Here is a 21052-nt window from a genome sequence, read left to right as displayed (position 1 = left end):
GCAGCTCATGGTTGCTTTCAGGGTTTGTTGGTTGGCTGACTGGCTGATTTGTAGTGCTGGGTCCCACCCAGAACTTAACATTCTAGACAAGTACATCGTCAGCTCCAGCCCTCAAGAATTATAAGAATTACTAACACTGAGAAATTAATTTCAAACAGTTCTTTCCTATTGGCTTCCACCAAACAAAGTTTATCCCTGACACTTGTTCATATTATCACCATGTAGGTGCAGTAAGGCTAGCAATCTAAGAGTCCTAGTTTTCATATTTAACCTTTTAACCTATTTATAAATACTTCCTTGGTACTGTTGCTTCTTCTTCTTCTTCTTCTTCTTTTTTTAATCTGTTGTTTTAGTTTCTTGCTATACTGAGCTATTCTGCCTTTATCGGTTTCTGGTCTTCTGTACCTCTATAGTCCTACTGATTGGCTTTAAAAAAAAGAATTGAGAACTGGACACTGGTGGCTCATGCCTGTAACACTAGCTTCTTAGGAGCTAGGATCGCAATTCAAAGCCAGCTTGGGCAGAAAAGTCTGTGAGATTCTTACTTCCAACAAACTATTCCTGAAAAAGCCAGAAGTGGCACTATGGCTCAAATGGTAGAGTGCTTAAGGGAGCATAAAGAGTTGCAGGGACTATGCCCAGGCCCTGAGTTCAAGCCCAGGATCTGCAAAAAATAAGAAATGAAATCAGGCCAGTGCTGATGGTTTATGCCTATAATCCTAGCTATTCAGGAAGCTGAGATTTAGGATTTGGGGCAGGAAAGTCCAGGAGGTTCTTATCTCCAATAAACTATTAAGAAAAAAAAAAAACAACCTGGAGTGGCTCAAATGGCAGAGCATTAGCCTTGAGGGAGAAAAAAAAAGAAGGAAATTCAAGGACAGCACCTAGGCCCAGAGTTCAGGGACAAGCCCTAAAACAAAGCAAAATAAGAAACAAACAACAAACAAACAGAAAAAAAAAAACCCAGCAGCTGGGTGAATGGCTCACACTTGTAATCCTAGCTACTCTGGAGGCTGAGATCTGAGGATCAAAGTTCAAAGGGAGTGAGGGCACTAAAAAGTCCATAAGACTCTTATCTCCAATTAACCACTAGAAAACTGGAAGTGGGACTGTAGCTAAAGGGGAAAGGTGGTAGCCTTGAGCTGAAGAGCTCAGGGATAGTTCAAGTCCCAAGACCAACAACAACAACAAAAAGACTATCATCTCCTTCCCTCCCTCCCTCACACAACACACACACACACACACACACACACACACACACACACACACACACACACAGAAAAGAAAAAGAAAAAGAGAAAATAATCTTCCCACAATTAAGAAATTAAAAATGAGCCGGGCGTGGTAGCTCATGCCTGTCATCCAAGCTACTCAGGAGGCTGAGATCTGAGGATCAAGGTTCAAAGCCAGCCCAGGTAGAAAAGGACCTGAGACTCTTATCTCAATTAACCTCTAGAAAAGGGAAGTGAAGATTGGCTCAAGGGTAAGGTGGGAAGTAGGGCTTGGCTCAAGGGTAGGGTGGTAGCCTTGAGCTGAAGAGCTCAGGGATAGCACCCAGGCCTATGACCCACAAAAAAAAAAAAAAAAGTTAAAAATTAGGTTTTCCTGTAATTTCAGCACTCTGGAAATTGATTTATAACTACCCTGGACTATATACTGAGACTTTCTTTTTAAAAAATGGAATATCTCCCTCCTTGAACACTTGTTTGTTAAACTTGTCATTTAAAATATGATGTAAAAATCAACATTAATAAATTCTTTTAAAAAAAAATGGAATCTTGGGGCCAGGAGTTTAGCCTAGTGGTAGAGTGCTTGCCTAGCATGCACAAAGACCTGGGTTCGATTCCTCAGTACCATATACATAGAAAAAAGCCGGAAGTGATGCTAAGGCTCAAATGGTAGAGCTCTACTCTTGAGAAAGTCCAAAAACAGTGGTCAGGGAAGGGGGGAAAACCAAGACGGGTGGGGGGTGTGGGGGGGGAGGGAAATGGGTACCAAGACATGTGAAAGGGTATCAATGTATGTGAATTAATGCACCTTCTATCTGGCAAATATCATGTAACCCTTTTACTAATTACAATAAAAAAAATAAAAAATAAAAACAAAAACAGTGGTCAGGCCCTGAGCTCAAGCCCAGGACTGGCAAAAAAAAGAAAAAAAATTATTAGCATAAAAAAATGGAATCTTTCTCAGAGATAGATAGCTCTGATTTTTGACCGCACAAGGGGAATAAAAAAGACTTTTCACTAAGGGACACAGCACCGTGACAGAAAAAATATATATATTTCTGAAATCAAATGTGTGTACAAACAACTCTTTGAATATAATTATATATTCAGATAAAGAAAAGGGATCTTGCCCATACATCCGAATTTCATTTTATAAAAATCTTCTGTTTCACCACTTCTTCTTTAGTACACTAAGTGACACCATCTTTGGTCACCCATCACAAACACCATTCTGCTCCCATGAACAATGACTTCCTAACCTTTGAGGTCTTCCTATAGGCCCTTGAGGAGCACAAAACCCACCTACTGCTTTTCATTCTGTTTTATCTTCAGGGTTGTTTCAAGTGTACACTGTATAGTGGTTAGACTTCTCTATTTCTGGGTTCCACTAACCTTGGACTGAAAACATTTGTGGAAAAAAAATACTGCATCTCTACTAAATATGTATGGACTTTGTCAGTATTACCTAAACAACTCAGTGTAACAACTACTTAAAACACATTTGTAGAAGTGGGACACCAACTGTAATCCTAGCTATTCAGGAGGCTCAGATCTGAGAATCGCAGATCAAAGTTAGCCTGGGCAGGAAACTAATCACCAGAAAACCAGAAATAGAACTATGCCTCAAAATGGTAGAGTGCTAGCTTTGAACAAAAGAACTCAGGGATAGTACCCAGGCCCTGAGTTCAAGTCCCATGACTGACCAAAAAAAAAAACAAAAAAAAAAAACAGAGCGAGTTGTAGAGAACAAGGAAAGGGGTGACATGCCATTGTCCAAAAAGAAATGTAGTCGTTACCTAGCTTATGCAACTATAATACCTCTGTATAAAACCTTTATGACAGGGGCCGGGAGTTTGGCCTAGTGGTTAAAGTGCTTGCCTAGCATGCATGAAGACCTGGGTTCGATTCCTCTGTACCACATACATAGAAAAAAGCTGGAAGTGGTGCTGAGGCTCAAGTGGTAGAGCTCTAGCCTTGAGAAAGTCCAAGGACAGTGCTCAAGCCCAAGACTGGCAAAAAAAAAAACCTTTATGACAATGCATTTTTAATTGAAGAAAAAAATTGGATTGTGGTACGTATTAATCTAGAAAACATTTAAGTCTAGAGATATTTTAAAATATATAAATTCAGTGCAAAAACTCCAACACTTTATATAAAGGACTTGAGCATCCATGGATTTTAGGGTCCAATCCCCTGAAGGAAAGCTCAGTTAATAAAGGGAGTTACCAAGAAGGGCCATCAGCTGCTAGCAGATGACACTGTGGATCTAGCACTGTACCTTTAGTTCTTGCTTGGGCTCCACATTCTTTATGGTTGTATAATACACATGGTGGCCATATTGGTAAGCCACCAGGTTCTGTTCTAGGTGGTTCTGGGCTGGACGTACAAACATCATCCAGTTACAAAGGGTCTCATCAGACAACTCAAACCAGAGGTCTTCATGAAAATCTCTGTCTTTTCTGTCTCCTTTATCAAGAGAAACCTGCATCCAAAGAGAACATAGTAAAAAGTGACAAGCTCTTCAATATGACATGCATTTAGATAGATAGATAGATAGATAGATAGATAGATAGATAGACAGACAGACAGAGACAGACAGACAGATAGATCTTAAATTAACCTTTCAACCTGAGTTTTCTCTTTATACCTGAAAAAGTACTAGAATTGTGATGTGCCAAACATAAAGGAAAAAGATAGCTGGGCGCCGGTGGGAGCAGTGGCTCACATCTATAATCCTAGTTACTCAGGAGGCTGAGATCTGAGGATCAAGGTTCAAAGCCAGCCCGGGCACAAAAGAACCTGAGACTCTTATCTACAAGTAACCCCTAGAAAAGGAGAAGTGAGGCTTGGCTCAAGGGTAGAGTAGTAGCCTTGAGCTGAAGAGCCCGGGGACAATGCTCAGGCCGGGGTAGGGTGGTAGCCTTGAGCTGAAGAGCTCAGAGACAGCGCCAAGGCCGAGTTCAAGCCCCATAACCCACGAAAAAAAAAAAAGGAAAAAGATGATACTCCTGACACCTTTCACCTGTAGAAGAATTATTAGGAAAATTCTACACAATTTAACTGTATGATTTAGAGTAATGTTAAAAACCAAAAAATCCTCTAAATGCAAGCAAAATACTCTCCAAATGTTGTCTCTTTTCCAAATTGACTATATCCATTATAGCATGTAGCTCCGAGACAGATATTGCTCTTCATAAAGTTACATTCTTGCTGGATACTGGTGGCTCACACTCAAAGCCAGCCCAGGTAGGCTGGCTGGATACTCTTATCTCCAATTAACCACCAAAAAGCTAGAAGTGGAGCTGTGGCTCAAGTGGTACAGCAAAATTAAAAAAAAAAAAACATCAGAGACTATCTGGGACACCTGTGGTTTGTGCCTATAATTCTTACTATTTAAGAGGCTGAGACCTGAAGATCATGATCCAAAGCCCGTCCAGGCAGGAAAGTTCTTTAGACAATTATCTCTAATCAGTCACCAAAAAAAAAAAAGAGAAGTAGAGCTCTGGCTCAAGCAGCAGAACACTTGTCTTGAGCAAAAAAGCTCAGGGACAGTGCTCAGGCACCAAGTTGAAGCCCAGGAATGCAATAATTAAAAAAAAAAACCAAGGGCTAGGAATGTAGCCTCAAGGTAGAATACTTGCCTGGCATGCACAAAGCCCTGGGTTCAATTCCTCAATATCACATGAATAGAAAAAGCTGGAAGTAGTGCTATTGTTCAAGTGGCAGAGCACTAGCTTTGGGTAAGAAGTGTCCAAAGACAGTGCCCAGGCCCTGAGTGCAGGCCCCAGGACGGGCAAAAAAAAAAAAAAAAAAAAAAAAAAAAAAAAAATCTCAAGTGTTCATCCCCACTTGCTGTGCTTTCTTAGCTCTCTCCAGAGCTCTCAAGGAACAGATAGAAAAGCAAAAGCATCAAATGTGAAGATTGGAGATCAAAATAAATAAACATCAACAGTGCGCTATTCTTACATAAATAAAAAAATCGAGAGGTTAAATGTGTCTTGGAATTGCAAAGTGGCTTCTTACCAATATTACAGGCACACAACAGACTACATATATGTGCATAATTATCTTTGTGTTCTAGTCAAAGTTATTTACAAAAAGCAAATAAAAAAGACAAAGACTATTAGCTCTAGCTATGGGCTAAATTTGCAGATCCTCCCCCTCAAATTCATATGGGAGTCCTATAACCCCCAGTACCTCAGAACATGAGTGCACTTGAAATATCCTCAGTACCTATAACTCCTGGTACCTTAGAATGTGACTATATTTGGAGAAGAACTTAAAAAGCTGACTAACATGACATCACTAGGGCGGGCCCATTATGACTGGACCATATAAAGGAGAAGGCAGAAGAAAGCAATCACACAACACAGGGGAAAGGCCCTGTGATAGGATAGAGGCTGTCATCTGCAAGCGGAAAAGAGAGGCCCAGAAGAAACTAAGCCTAACACCTTGATCTTGGCCTTCCAGCTTTTCCATTATTTAAAACCTGTGTCATTTTATTATGGTAGCCCTGGAAAACTACTACTCTCCCCTAAGAACTGTAGCTCTCAGAATTTTTCAGATAATGCCTTAAGAAGTTGAAATTAGGTCGGGAGTTTGGCCTAGTGGTAGAGTGCTTGCTTAGCATGCACAAAGACCCAGGTTCGATTCCTCGGTACCACATACACAGAAAAAAACGAAGTGGTACTTGGTTCAAGTGGTAGAGCTTTACCCTTGAGAAAAAAATGTCCAAGGACAGTGCTCAGGCCCTGAGTTCAAGCCCCACAACTGGCTAGAAGCTGAAATTACCATCTTCATTTTATTGATAGGGAAAACATTTCCATTTCAAACAAATTAAGCATATAAAACTACCAGCAAATAACCACTACGCTATGCAATATGGCTCATTCCTGCAATTCTAGCTACTCAGGAGACTGAGATATGAAGATCATAGTTCAAAGCCAGCCCAAGCAAGAAAGCCCATAAGATTCTTATCTCCAATTAACCACCAGGAAACCAGAAATGGAGCTCTGGTTCAGTGTGAGCAGAAGAGCTTAGGGACAGTCCCCAGGCTCTACATTCAAGTCCCATGACCAACAAAAAGAGAGAAAGAGAGGGGGGGGGGTAGAGGGGACAGACTCAGTAAGAAAATGAGTAACCCCCAAAAAGCTTTAACAGAACAAGAGTAATTACCTTTAGGTGAATGTAACAGTCTTTCAGCTCTGATCCCCTGACCAGGGGTCCTTCCACAGGGCCAAATTGGGTACGTTTGGGAATTCGCCTTTTGGAGAAGACTCCTCCAAGAAACCTGTCTATGTAAAGGACCAGGGGGAGACTTGCTCTGGCCCGAGTGAGCACAGGCCGGTTAGGGATCGGGTGCAAGGGCCCATGCTTTGGACACACTGATGAGTGAGCATTATTACATTCCTCACACCCTGCAAAAGAAAAAAAAAACAAAAACCCTTAAGCAGTCAAATTCTTTGATAGGAGTTGATCTCAAGTAAGTTCTGACATACAACCTCCCCTCACCCCCACCACACACACATAAATTTATCAGGCCAAAATTCAATTAATGCTACAAAGGCACTACTCGTTCCATTGTAATCCATTAGCTTTCATAGGCCAATAAAAATGCTCTCATTTTCCTCTAAAATCAGGCAGAATTTGCTTCTGCTTGTCAAAAATAATATTCAGGCTGTGACATTTCTCTGTTGGCTGGTAACTCAAATAGTGGGCACTAAATTTATAAATCAATTGTAAAATAAAAAAAACTAGCACTTATAGGCTAAATGTTGTAAAATCTAATGAGACCAAATTATTTCAATAAATCTGTTAGGAAAAAAACTACCCAGACAATACAGTTTAATCAATTTCTTCAAAGGGTAGAGTCCAGACTGGGTTTACAAATTGTTTTGTCTGATGAGGCTACAATGAGTGAATTTAACAACCCTGGTTCTTCATTCCTTTGGATGACACAATACCCCAACCAAGATAAGACACATTTTCAGCTCATTATAGAATTCAGTTTGCTCCAAGCCAGGTACACTCCCTCCCGCCTCCCAGCAGTAAGTTAGCTAACTTGAGGCCACAAAACAGGAGAAAGTGAGCAGGCCACAAGGAGTTCACTGTCTTCAGGTTTCACCCTCTGGGTATGTGATGGCCTGGTTTAGGTATTTCCCAATTGTACAATTCTCAATAGAGTGACTTTGTGTTAGTGTGTATAAGGTAAAGAAGCTTTCAGTGCATTTGGCAAAGGAATTGCCTGGAATTTGGGGGTGGGGGGGATGAAACAAGGAAGTCCTCTGTTGGATGGGGATTAGATATGGGACTGAACACCAGCCCCATGCAGACAGCTTTTACCAGGGCCACAGAAAAGGCCCTGGAGGAGGAACAGCACAGTCACAAGGCTCTATGAATAGCCTCAATCACTCAAACAAATGCGTGAAGCATAAAAATCCATGAAAAGAAACAAATGATTTGTTGATGGAAGGTGAAATATAGGGAAGAGTAGAGTTGGAATCTAGATTCACAACGTACAAATACAACCTCAGCCAACCTGCTCAGAAATGGAGTATATCAAATACAATAGGAAGGGCTGGGAATGTGGCTCAGTGGCAGAGTACTTGCCTAGCATGCATGAAGCTCTGGGTTTGATTCCTCAGTACCACATAAACAGAAAAGGCTGGAAGTGGCGCTGTAGTTCAAGTGGTAGTGTTAGCCTTGAACCAAAGAAGCTCATGGACAGTGCCCAGGCCCTGAGTTCAAGCCTCAGGACTTTCAAGCCTCAGGACTGGCAAAAACAATAAACAAATACAATAGGAAGTATGGAGTACTGGGCCCTGGGACAGAGTAAGCAGGTGTGTAGGTGTGTGTGTGTGTACTTCAGTACTAAAACTTGAACTCAGGGCTTGGTACTCTTGCTTTTACACTCAAGGTTGGAGTTCTACCCCTTAAGCCATACCTGTACTTCTAGCTTATTGCTGGTTAATTAGAATAGTCTCTTGAATTTATGTGCCTGGGCTGGCTTTGAACTGTGATACTCAGGACTGAACCTTCTGAATATCTAAGATTACAGACGTTAGCCATCAGTTCTAGAAGGATAAGCATTTTTAGAGGATTAAGAGAGAGAAAGCCTCCGAGCTGAAACGGCAGAATAGTCTAGCACTGGGATCACTTGCCATAGTGGTTTGGTGTCAGAGACTCAGGAGTGAATGGTTGATCCCCAACTCATTTCCATGACCTTGAACAGACTGCCTATAGTCTTCTGGGCTTTAGTTTCTTCATCAATAAAATTAGAAAATGTGAATGTCAGAGCCTTCTCCCAGGCTACTACAAAGATTGAGAGGGATAACACACCCACAAAGTACATGGCAGTGTTGTATAGGATTAAGAGAGTCTCGGTATATGTGAACTACAGTCACACTTAAACACACAGAAAATGCTTACATAAACCAGGCACTGGTGGCTGTGCCTATAATCCTAACTACCTAGGAGTCTGAGATCTGAAGATCTCAGAAAAAGTCTGTGAGAATCTTTTTTTTTTTTGATCAGTCCTGGAGGTCAAACTCAGGGCCTGTGCACTCAAAGCTAGGGTTCTACCACTTGAGCCACAGCAGCACCATTTCCAGCTTTTTCTATATATGTGGTACCAAGGAATCAAACCTGGATCTTCATGCATGCTAGACAAGCACTCCACCACTAGGCCAAATTCCTGGCCCTGTGAGAATCTTATCTCCAAAACTCACCAGAAAATCACAGGTAGAGTTGTGGCTCAAAATGCTAGAGTTCTAGCCTTGAGCAAAACAGAGCTCAAGTACAATGTACAGGCCCTGAGTTCAAGCCCATGATTGACCAAAACAAAAAGAAAAGGCTTACACAAGTCATGGGGGTCAAAGGGCCGGGGTGGATCTGGCTCCCAGTCATCCAGATCTGTGTCTTCACCATCTTCTTCTTCTTCATCATCAGAGTCCTCATCTTCATCCTCATCCTCTTCATCTTTTGCCTCCAGTCTAGCCATCGGGTTCTGCAGCGTTGCCAAAGGATCGGAACCATCCACGCTCTCAATAGAAGGTAGCACCTAGTTATGCACAGGTAATGAGACCACAACAGAAGTTTAAAGGACAAAGTGAGCTGATGCCTCTCTTAAGTCACTGCGACACATGTGCACACACAACAAAAACAGTCAGGGTGATGGACATTATACATTTTTTTTTCTCCACTTCACATAATATGAAGATAAAATAGTTTTGTGTGATTCACTTGTGATACTGGAGTATTTTGTTGCATGCCTAATCATTATGTATAACTACATTGATTTTGTTATAGTCAACATTGCAAATTTAATTCACATGTATCTATCTTACAATATTTACTGGATTATTTCTTTTTGGTATTTCCCTTAATGTGGAATCATGGAATTAAAAGATGATGTGTACTTTCTCCCTTAACTTTGTTCCTTAAGTCTGGTCCTCTACCAGTTGTATAAGAGTCTAACATGGGCCAGGAGTTTGGCCTAGTGGTAGAGTGCTTGCCTAGCATGCATGAAGATCCGGGTTCAATTCATACATAGAAAAGCCAGAAGTGGTGCTGTGGTTCAAGTGGTAGAGCTCTAGCCTTGAGAAAGCTTAGGCCCTGAGTTCAGTCCCGACTGGCAAAAAAAAAAAAAAAAAAAAAAGTCTTACACTCATAGACTATTCTGCCCAGATTGGCTCTGAACCAGGTTGCTCAGATTTCAGCCTCTCTTAATAATGAAAATCATAAGTGTGAGCCACTAGCATTTGTTCTTTCTTTTGTTTTTGTTGTTTATTGTTTTGTGGGTCATGGGGCTTGAACTCTAGACTCTTCAGCTCAAGGCTACCACCCTACCTCTGCAGCCACAGCCCCATGGCCATTTTTTAGTGATTAATTGGGAGATCAAAGTCTCACATTCTTTAGTGGCTGGGCTGGTTTTGATTGGGATCCTCAGATCTCAGCCTCCTGAGTAGCTAGGATTACAGGCGTGAGCCACAGCACCCAGCTGCACTAGAATTTGTTTTAAAAGCTGTTTTTTTGTTTTTGTTTTTTAATAAATCCTGTCAAAAAACAAAACAAAACAAAACCAGTCAGGGTGAAATATATTCTTCCTGCTATCTCCCTGAAAAGGCCCTGCAAAAATGGCTGCCATTTGTAGCTTCAGGAAAGTGTCTGACTTCATTTTGAATGTCTGAAGCTTCTAGCTTTTAAGATCAGTCCTCTGCCCTCCCTTTCTGGCCCATATGTAGGCAGGGTTGAAAAGAAATCCTATTTCTCTGTCCTTTGGTACCAAAAGGTGGGTGGTTTAAATCCAACAAGATTCTATATCATTTCCTTTTTTTTTTTTTTGGTACCAGCACAGAGGTTAGGGCCTCTAGAGGCTGGCACTGTATCTCTTGATCTCCAGCTCCACTTCCAGATTTCTGTTGGCTAACTGGAGCTGGGAATCTCATTGACTTTCTTGCATATGCTGGCTTCAAACTGCAATCCTTAGATCCTAGCCTCCTCAGTAGCTAGGATTATAAGTGTAAACCACTACCCTGTCTTTAAGATCTGTCTCTACCCCTTAACCCCAGTACACTCCCTGTTCCTCTTTTTGTTCCCCAGGCCAGTTCACTCTTGATGGGGGTTGGCCCTGCCTCCCCAGGAATTTCCAGGTAGTATATAGGAAGACAGATGTGCCTTTTGCATTGTCTTCTGGAGTATGAGTAGCATCTTAGTTTTTACATCTGAGCTAAATCTATGATGGGGGTCTTTTCTGCCCCCTCAGGCAGACAACCACACAAAGGAATAGATGTGGCCTCTCTTTAATTACTTTCGTTGCATTTTCTCTCCCTCCCCCGCCCCCTTTCTGCCAGTACTGGGGCTTGAACTCAGAACTTTGCACTCCTGCTTAGCTTTTATGCTCCCAGAATGCACTTTACCACTTGAGCCATGCCTCCAGTTACTACTTGTCTGTTTTTAAGAGATGAGATCTTGCAGGGCCAGGAGTGTGGCCCAGTGGTAGAGTGCTTGCCTAGCATTCAGGAAGCCCTGAATTCAATTCCTTGGTACCACATACACGCAAAAAGGTCAGAAGGGGTGCTGTGGCTCAAGTGGTAGATGGCAAGTCTTAGAAAACTTAAGGACAGTGCCTAGGCCCCGAGAAAAACAAGAGATGGAGTCTTGCTATGTTGCCCAGGATGCCCTGGAACTCCCTGACTCAAGTGATTCTCCTGCTTCAGCCCCTAGAGTAACTGGTACAGCATGTACCCACTTCTGTCTCCTTTTTTTGTAATACTGGGGATGGAACACAGATTCACACATGCTAGTAAGTGCTCTATTGCCCAGTCACACTCCCAGCTCCCCCCCACCCCTGCCCCGGGCAACTTTACTTTTAAAACCAAAATATGCTACAATATGTGATTGATACACACTTATATGATTGAGCTCTTTTCAAACTCTTCAAAGTGGCTGAGGTTTTTAGGAAAGAAAGAGGTCCCTAATAGTTTCTTCATGCTAAGGTCAGTCTAGCAAAGAAGCCACACTGGATGATATATTAGATTAGTGTTACCTTATCAAATACATAGGCTGAAAATAGACTGTACCTTACTAAGTTCTCCTGCTCTTAAAGTATGTTACAGGATTATATATTACCCTAGAATTCTTTTTTTTTTTCCCCAATCTCATCCCTCCTGCCCCAAACCCCACACAAAGGTCATACTCAAGCCATCTACCCCTCCCAGTCAATAAATCAAACAAATGTTTACATGTGCCACTACTCCCTTTGTCTGTTTTCCCATAGGCTGCTTTCCTCTACTAGAATGCTCATCCTACGCCAATCTTCTAAATGCAATCATGTTCAGTTTCCCAGTGGATCACATCACATGCCTCCATGCTTCCCTTTTCCTCCTACAAGCCAGTTCTCCATAAGCTCGGGGCCCCACCTCCTCCCCAGATAGCAAGATCATTTTGGAATAGCCAGTGATAGCTCTGTGAAGTCCAGATGTCTCATATTCACCTGTGCATTGGCCTGGAGCTCAGACTTTCCTCTAGGATTAACCATTCTCTCATATGAATCAAGTAGCTGATTAACCTAACCCATTCCTTTTTCACACAGATGAACTTCCAGCTCCTTTAGCATAGGTGGCGGGTGGCGGTGAGGGGAAGGGAGGTGTAGTCCTGGGCTTGAACTCAGCTCTGAGTTTTTTTTTTTTTAATCAAGGCCAGCATTCTGCTATTTGATCCACAGCTCTACTTCAGCTTTTTTCTTTTTCCTTTTTTTCTTTCTTTCTTTTTCTTTTTTTTTTGGGGGGGGGTTAAAGGGAGATAACGAGTCTCATGTACTTTCCTGCCTGGGTTGACTTTGCACCAAGATCTTCAGACCTCAGTCTCCTGAGTAGCTAGGATTGTAGGCATGAACGACTAGACACCACAGCTCCTTTATCCTTCTGTCTTCATTTCTTCCTTGGTCATTTCCGTGTTTGTCTGAATGTGGCTTCAGACTGCATTAGCATCTTTGAAAGCCATTGCTGTACTGCATACTGCAAACTTGATTTAAACTGGCAGCTAACTAAAATTGCTGAATCTTTTTTTTCCCCTCACAGAGACATGAAACCATCTTCTCTGCACCCCCACGCTCCACCTTAGACCTTAAATAGCTGATCTTTACTTAAATGGGGAATTTTGAATCTTTATAGAAAATTTCATTCTATTTCTTTTATCTGTTCCTTCAGTCTGCCAAGATCTTTCAGAATCTTAATTCTGATATCTCATACATTAGCCAACTCATAGAGCTTTGTATCCAATGCAAATCATCACTCTACCAGTATGCATATTCCCAAGAGTCCATTCTGCCACTCCAACCTCACCTCAGGGAGCAGGCCATGCCTGGGCTTTGGAGGCAAATTTAGAATCAAATCCTGGTCCTAATACTTAGCAAGTTACTGAGCTTCTATCTATGAAATGGACACATGAACATACACCACATTGGTTACTGTGAGGTTAAGTGGAACAATATATACACAAAGCCAGTAGTAGAATGTTTGACATATAGCATTCAGTGTTAATAAGAGATTATTACAAGTTCTCTTTTTTTCAGTGCTGGAAATTGAAGCTTGAGTATGCTAGGCAAGGGCTCCATTCTCACCTTGGTTTTTTGTTTTGTTTTGTTTGTTCTTGTCAGTCATGGGGCTTGAAGTCTGGGTCTGGGAGCTATCCCTGAGCTCTTCTGCTGAAGGCTACCCCTCTATCACTTTGAGCCACAGCACCACTTCTGATTTTCTGGTGATTGAATGGAAATAAAGTATTTCACAGACTTTCCTGCCCTGGATGGCTTTGAACCGCAGTCCTCAGATCTCAGCAACCTGAGTAGCTAGGATAACAGGCATGAGCCAATGGCATCTGGCTAGCCCTTGGTTTTTTGAAACAAGGTCTCACTATGTAACGCTGGTTGTCTTCAATCTGCCTCTGACTTCCAAGTGCTGCAATTAAAATGTGCACTATCATACTTGGTGTGTAGTGGTGGTTCTTTAAGAATCCCTGTAACACTATATACTTGAACAACTTTAAAGGACAGCCAGGAGTTTGGCCTACTGGTAGAGTGCTTGCCTCATGCATGAAGACCGGGGTTCGATTCCTCAGTATCACATACATAGAAAAAGCCAGAAGTGATACAGTGGCTCAAATGTAGAGTACAAGCCTTGAGAAAGCCCAACAACAGTACTCAGGCCTTGAGTTCAAGCCCTAGAACTGGCAAAAAAAAAAAAAAAGAGCACTGCTGAACATGTAGTAGGTGTTCACTGGAATAAGTTTGTTAAAATATACTTGGCCCTTGGGTATCTAAGGAGACTTACTATTGCTGTTCCCAGCGATATCCTTTCTACTTTGTGTACCAAAATCCAAAAACTTCATAAGAGATGAGGCCTATACTATGCTGCCTAAGCAGACATGAATATTTAAAAAATAATTTTTGGCAGTATTAGATACTGGTCCCCAGTGCCTCACACAGGCTAGACCAACATTTTCCATTGGGCTACAGCCTCAAACTTTTATTTTCTCCATTTCTTAAGATTTGGGCACTGCCCCTTAGTTTTTTCACTCAAGGCAGGTACATTGTCCCGGGAGCCACAGCTTCACTTTCAACTTTTTGTTGGTTAATTAGAGATAAGAGTCTCAGAGGCTTCCCTACCTTGGCTAGCTCCAAACTTTGATCCTTAAATCTCAGTCCCCTGAGTAGCTAACATTACAGATCTGAACCACCAGCACCCAGCTATCAGACTTTATTTATTTGTTTATTTATTATGCCAGTGCTGGGCTTAAACTCAGGGTCTGAGCACTGTCCCTGACCTTTTGTTTATTTATTCTGCCAGTCCTGGGGCTTGGAACTCAGGTTCTGCACACTATATCCCTGATCTTCTTTTGCCTAAGGCTAGCACTCTACTACATGAGTCACATCCGCCTCTTTCTAATTATGTGGTACTGAGGAATCAAATCCAGGGCTTCACAAAAGCTAGATGAACACTCTATCACTCATCTACATTCCCACCTTTTTCTGTCTTGAAAGAACGACTCAGTAAGTCATCCAGGCTAGTCTTAAATGTATGTTCCCTCTGTTTCAGCCATGTAAGTATGACTCGCATGGATTGCAGGTATGCCCCACCACACTCAGAATGAACATGTTTTAACATGCATTCATTCAACTTGAAGGCCCATGTGTTTGTATCAAATTCTGCTTCCGTAACTTAGGGCCTCTCAGGAAGTCTTTCATGGGAGGACTACGTTCTAAGAGATACTGCATCAGGTTCAATCAAAACAGAATAAAATCCCTACTGTGGGCACATATTCTACAATGGGCAAGAGAGAGACTTTCAGTCATGTGACTTCTTCAGCACCTCCTCACATCCTGTAAGGAAACAATTTACTGCCTGGCCCTTTATTTTAAGCCATTTGAATCTGATGCCACAGTTAGTAAAGAAAGATACCACATATTTAACAAATGAAAGCATGCATGTCTCTCTGTGCCTTATATGTTCTTTATCTTCTAGGCAGAGCCAACCTAAAAGAATAAATTCAGCAGTTCAGAGTCATTCTAGTGAAGCCATGATAATGCTCTTTTGGTTTGGTTTGTTTTTCCTCAGTGCAGGCTGTTGGTTGGAAGGACTTTTGCTCAGCAAGCTTGCTGCTGGCTTCTCACCACTGCTGGGAAAACAGACTTCAAAATCATCCCAACCTTTGCCTCCTCCTGCCTTGCTGGAGCACTCCTAAAAGACTGAAAGGGCAAGACTCAAATGCATCCACATTATCTTTAAGGACTGATGCTACAGCAGAGTGGGACCACTACCAGAATCACAAGAGCTATTGTTGAAAAGGAATAAGAAAGGGTTAATGAGGATTGTTTCTAGATAAGAAAGGTGGATTTCTACACAGCACAGACCTAAACACACAACTCACTGCATTGCAAATGATTTACCTAATTCAAACTCAATTGACATTTACTGAGTGCTAGGCATATATTTAGATTCCGCTGTGGCCATGTGTTAATCACACAGTTCCTAAGTGGTAAAATGAGATTCAAAGTCTGCCTCTGCCCTGCTTATCCACTATGTCATAATGGCCCCTGTGGAATTCAGTCAATTTGAGGAGGACAGTTGAGAAAGTAAACAGCCCCCACGCCCCAGCCATGCATTCTCAATACCAGGGCACAAAGCTAATCTACTCATGTTCCTAAGGTAACAGCCAGGCAGTGGGTAGGCATACAATTGTGTGCTGATTCTACTTAGAGGAAAAGAAGGAGAAATGAAATATTTTAGTCCTGTACATTGTGTCACAAACAATCAAACACAATGAAAGGAGGACAAAATTGGTAAAAACCTATGGTATACTTTCTCTTTCCTACTTAAGGCTGCTTCTGTAATTATTTCTGAAACTGTAAAACATGTTTCAGGATTCAATTTATGTAAGAATGACACTGGACAGCAGTAAGCATGACAGACTGTTTCTCAGTACCTACTGAGATCAGTTCTCAAAGCAACATTGTTTTCTTCTCAGTATGTGAGGAGCTACTCAGGAGACTACAAGTCACTACCTGCCTTTTTTCTGAGGAACAAATGCACACATGAAAAGGACTCCAAACAGATCTTGTCACCAGAAAAGACAACTGAAAATAAAAATATTAAATGGGGGGACGGGAATATTGAAAAGAAAAACGTTACTACCCTCTGGGTTAAACCCTCATCTCAACTTTCTATCCAGAATTTATCCAGGTCGCTGAGTTAAAGCAACAAACACTGAGGTGTGAGAGAAGTAAACGCTCTGCTGCTTGAAAGAAAACTGAAATTAAGAAAGATGCTGGGCAGATGGGGATGGGGTGCAGCTCAGAGGTACAGTGTGTATTTAGTGAGAGGCCCAGCCTCCAAGATTCAATCCCCAGTTCCAAAATTGGAAGAGGGAGGGAGGGAGGGAGGGAAGAAATGGGAAGAAAGAGGGAGAGAGAGTAAGTAGCTATGTGTATCTGATCATATAAAACAATAATCATTGAAATGAACTCCAGGGAAGGAAACAAGGTTTTCTTCTTTGCTGCTGTTTTTGTTTTCTTTTTTCTTGTTAGTTTCTTTATCTGTCTTTGAGAGGATAAGGGAGGGGGACACAGAAAAAGAGGGACAAGGGGTGAACAAATGCAGCAGTGGGACTCACTAGACTATGTTGAAAATGAACTATACAATTTGTAGTTGAGAACAGGAGGAAAAACAGGGATCAAGCAAAAAAAAAAGGCGTCAAAAAGAAATGTGCTATTGTGGGGTTCTGGTAGCTCATACCTATAATCCTAGCTACTCAGGAGGTAAGAGCTAAGCATTGAGGTTCAAAGACAGTTGCGGTAAGAAAGTCCCTGAGACTTTTATCTCCAACTAACTAACCACTAGAAAATTGCAATTGCAGCTTTGGCTCCAAGTGGTAGAGAGCTAGCATTAAACAAAAGAGCTGAGGGATCCTGCTCAGGCCCTGAGGTCAAGTTCTACAACCCACAAAAGAAAAAGAAATGTAGGCTGGGAATTTGGCCTAGTGATAGAGTGCTTGCTTAGCATGCACGAAGACTCGGGTTCGATTCCTGGGTACCACGTACATGGAAAAAGTGAGAAATGGTGCTGTGGCTCAAGTGGCAGAGTGCTAGCCTTGAGGAAGAAGCCCAAGGATAGTGTTCAGGCCCTGAGTTCAAGCCCCAGGACTGGAATAAAAAAAAAAGAAAGAAATGTAGTCTTTGACTTATCTGACTTATGTAACTGTAACCCCTCTGTATATTAACCTTTATAATAACAACCTAATTTTAAAGAGAGAGAGAGAGAGTAAGGGGGAAGGGGGAAAAGGAGAAGGGAAGGGAGAGGGGGAAATTAGGAAGGGAGAAAGGGAGAAAGGGAGGAAAGGAGAAGACAAAACAAAAGAAAGAGGCCAGCTGAGTATCAGTGCTTTTCACCTGTAATCCTAGCTACTACAGGCTGAGCTCTGAGGCTCTCCATTCAAAGCCAGCCCAACAAGAAAAGTCCCTGATTTTTTTAAGCAGCAAAAAGGTAAAAGAGGAAGTGCCCTAGAGCCCTAGCCTTGAGTCAATAAGCTGGGATAGCACTCAGGCCCTAAGTTCAAGCCCCAGTACCATCCCAAGGGAGGGCTGAAGGAAAGTATGCTAAGCCAATAATTATAATGCCTCCCAATGTCAAGATTCATGGAGTTCTCTGAGTACAACTTCCCTTTCATACAAGCCATAAAACAAGCAGGTAGTTTCTGAAGATTGAAGATGAAAGGCCCTTTGAGGTGTAAATGGCAACAAAAACATTCATTAAAACAGTTCCTTATTATTAAAACAACAAAACAACATTTTGCTTATCAGATTGGCAAAATCTGAAAAGAATGTAGTGTGGCAAAGGCGTGTGGCATTCTCATTTAAGGAAGCTAGTAAAAGAAATATATATTTGTTCACTATCCAAAAGCAATGTAGAAAATCTGAGCAAAATATTTTTCCTAAGCTAAGCATAGTGGTATACACCTGTAATCTCAGCGCTAAGAAGCTGAAGCAGTAAGGATCTGGAGTCTGACAGACCAGCCTGGGTTACATAGTTAGTGAGTTCCTGGGCTACTAGCAAAACCCTATCTCAAAATAATAAAAAGAAAAAATACTGTTTTCCTATACATAAGGACAAATTTCAAACATGTATCAAAGAGAATTATGTAATAGACCCCATATACTCATCATTCAGCTTCAATCTTTATTATCAAATGATCAACTTACTTCAGTGACTCTCCAACTCTCTTTCATACAAGGCTATTTGAGGCAAAATCTAGATGTTCTCTGTCCATCACCTTTATAATGACAATAAAAAAAAACCTAGTGTATACCTCTAAAAGAAAATGACTTTTATACTCATACATTATCATCCCTAAAAAAAATAGCCATCCTATGTGAGGGAAGGGGTTATACTGTCCAAAAAGAAATGTACTTGTTACCTGATTTATGTAACTACAACTGCTTTGTGCATCACCTTTATAAGAACAATAATTTTTTTTAAAAAAAAAGATTAACCATCCTCTGGTATTATCAAATATTCCCCAACTTTCCCTTTGTGGTTTTTTTATATTACATTTGCTCAAATCAAGATGCAAACAAGAGCCATACATTGCAAGCACTGCTTTGTCCCTCAAATGTCCTTTAATCTGTTAGCTTCTCCTTCCTTTCCTTTTCCATTGAGATTTATTTATCTTGGGCTGAGGGAGATCAGAGGTTACAATGATGTAACTCAGTGGTAAATACTTACTTATTAGCATGTATAGTAGACCCTAGCTTCAGTCCCAAGCACCAAAAAAATAAAATAAAAATAAATTTTAAAATTTTAAAAATGGGCTTGTCCTAGAGTTTCTCATAGGCTAGATTTTGCCAATTGCCCCCTTTTTTTTTTCTTTTGCCAGTCCTGGGGCTTGAACTCAGGGCCTGAACACTGCCTTTGGACTTTTCTCAAGGCTAGCGCTCTACCACTTGAGCCACAGCACCACTTCCGGCTTTTTCTATTTATGTGGTACTGAGGAATTGAACCGGGGTTTTTGTGTATGCTAGGCAAGTACTCTAACCACTAGGCAAAACTCCCGGCCCCCTAGTGCATCTTTTCACCTGTTCTCTTCATCTACCATGCTTCCTCTAAACTGGCAGTGGAATCCACAGACTCAGTCAGACTCATGATACTTCCCTCAGGGCACAGGGGATGAAAGCATACCCAATATCATTAGAAGGCACAAGGTAAACAGCTGTCAGAATGGTCAACAGGTTAAATTGCTATCATCCTACTCTACCAATTTATAATCACTGCCTAAATCCATATTTCATTGGCTCTGAATAGTGCTATAGTTACTGGTTGAAATGCTTCTATAAAGACACTGCCCTAGCTGGGGGTTGGTGGTTCATGCCTGTAATCCTAGCTACCCAAGAGGCTGAGGCCTGAGGACCATGATTCAAAGCCAGCCAGCACAGGTCTGTGAGATTCTTTATCTCCAATTAAACACAGAAAAAGCTGGAAGTGTGGCTCAAGTGTGAAGAGTGTGTTAGCCTTGAGTAAAAGGAGCCCAGGAACAGCACTCAGGCTGAGCTTAACCCCTAAGACTGGCAAAAAAAAAAAAAAAAAGACATTCCCCTGCTGAGCACCAGTGGCTCACATCTGTAATCCTAGCTAGTCAGAAGGCTGAGGATCATGGTTTGAAGCCAGCCCAAGTAGGAAAATCCATGAGACTCTTATCTCCAATTAATCACAGAAAAAGCTGGAAGTCGTACTGTGGCTCAAGTGCTAGCCTTAAGCAAAAGGAGCACAAGGACAGTCCCCAGACCCAAAGTTTAAGCCCCACATCTGGGAAAAAATAAAAATAATAAAGAGATTACCCTCATGTAGTAGTAACTGATGAGGTATTTTCTGAGTACCTTCAGAGAGAAGGCCAGTCTTTTCCTCTTCCTTTACCAGTTTTCAGAACAATGTGATGGTCTCTGGCATCCTGAGTTATCTTTATCATTTAGTATGAATGTAATTACTTTATTCTATTGAACAAATTGACTGATCAAACTGTCATACTTAACTCCTTCATGTGACACCTTGAGCTCCTTTCACGGGGCACTGTAAGTTTCAAGAGTTCCCTGTATTCTGTGAAGGCAAGATGTACCAAATTCATCTTACACAATTCCTTATGAGAAAAAGTAGTCTTTTCTGTCAAACTCATGCTTCTGTCTTGTATATTAATATTTTTTGGTATTGCTATTTCCTGGTAGTATTGATTTTTTTTTTGATCGGTCATGGGACTTGAACTCTGGGCCTAGGGGGTGTCCCTGAGCTTTTCAGCTTAAGGCTACAGCCCTACCCCTTGAGACACAGCAACACTTCCCCATTTTCTGGTGGTTAATTGGAGATAAGAATCTCACAGATTTTAGGGCCAGGAATTTGGCCTAGTGGTTAAAGTGCTTGCCTAGCATGCACAAAGACCTGGGTTCGATTCCTCGGTACCACATACATACAAAAAAAAAGCTGGAAGTGGTGCTGATGCTCAAGTGGTAGAGCTCTAGCCTTGAGAAAGTCCAAGGACAGTGCTCGGGCCCTGAGCTCAAGCCCAGGACTGGCAAAAAAATAAAAAAATAAAAAAGAATCTCACAGTTTTTAGTGCCCATGCTGGCTTTGAACCATGATCCTCAGATCTCAGCCTCCTGAGTAGTGAGGATTACAGGCCTGAGACATGGAACCCAGATGAATTATCTGCTTTTTTACTTCATTTATAGCCATTATCTTACTAACTTTCCTGCCTGAGCCAGCTTCAAACTGTAATATTTAGATCTC

The 21052-nt window shown here is 41.6% G+C and overlaps 1 protein-coding gene across 1 annotated transcript in view; it reads right to left on the bottom strand.

The window, feature by feature from the left end:
• The window catches only part of Prdm10 (PR/SET domain 10), a 100834-nt gene that overhangs the window by 39296 nt on the left and 40486 nt on the right, over window positions 1–21052 (bottom strand). Inside the window, exons 6-8 of the mRNA XM_090319747.1 lie at window positions 9087–9288; window positions 6405–6646; window positions 3508–3711 (exon numbers count right to left, since the gene is read on the bottom strand). Coding sequence (XP_090175873.1) covers window positions 3508–3711; window positions 6405–6646; window positions 9087–9288 — 648 coding nt within the window. The remainder of the gene's footprint in view (window positions 1–3507; window positions 3712–6404; window positions 6647–9086; window positions 9289–21052) is intronic.

The sequence above is a fragment of the Megascapheus bottae genome, chromosome 27 (assembly GCF_031878675.1).
Source record: "Megascapheus bottae isolate mThoBot1 chromosome 27, mThoBot2.hap1, whole genome shotgun sequence".
Taxonomy (NCBI): domain Eukaryota; kingdom Metazoa; phylum Chordata; class Mammalia; order Rodentia; family Geomyidae; genus Megascapheus; species Megascapheus bottae.
The sequence above is the reverse complement of the archived record's forward strand: the minus strand, read 5'-3'. Positions and strand labels throughout refer to the sequence as shown.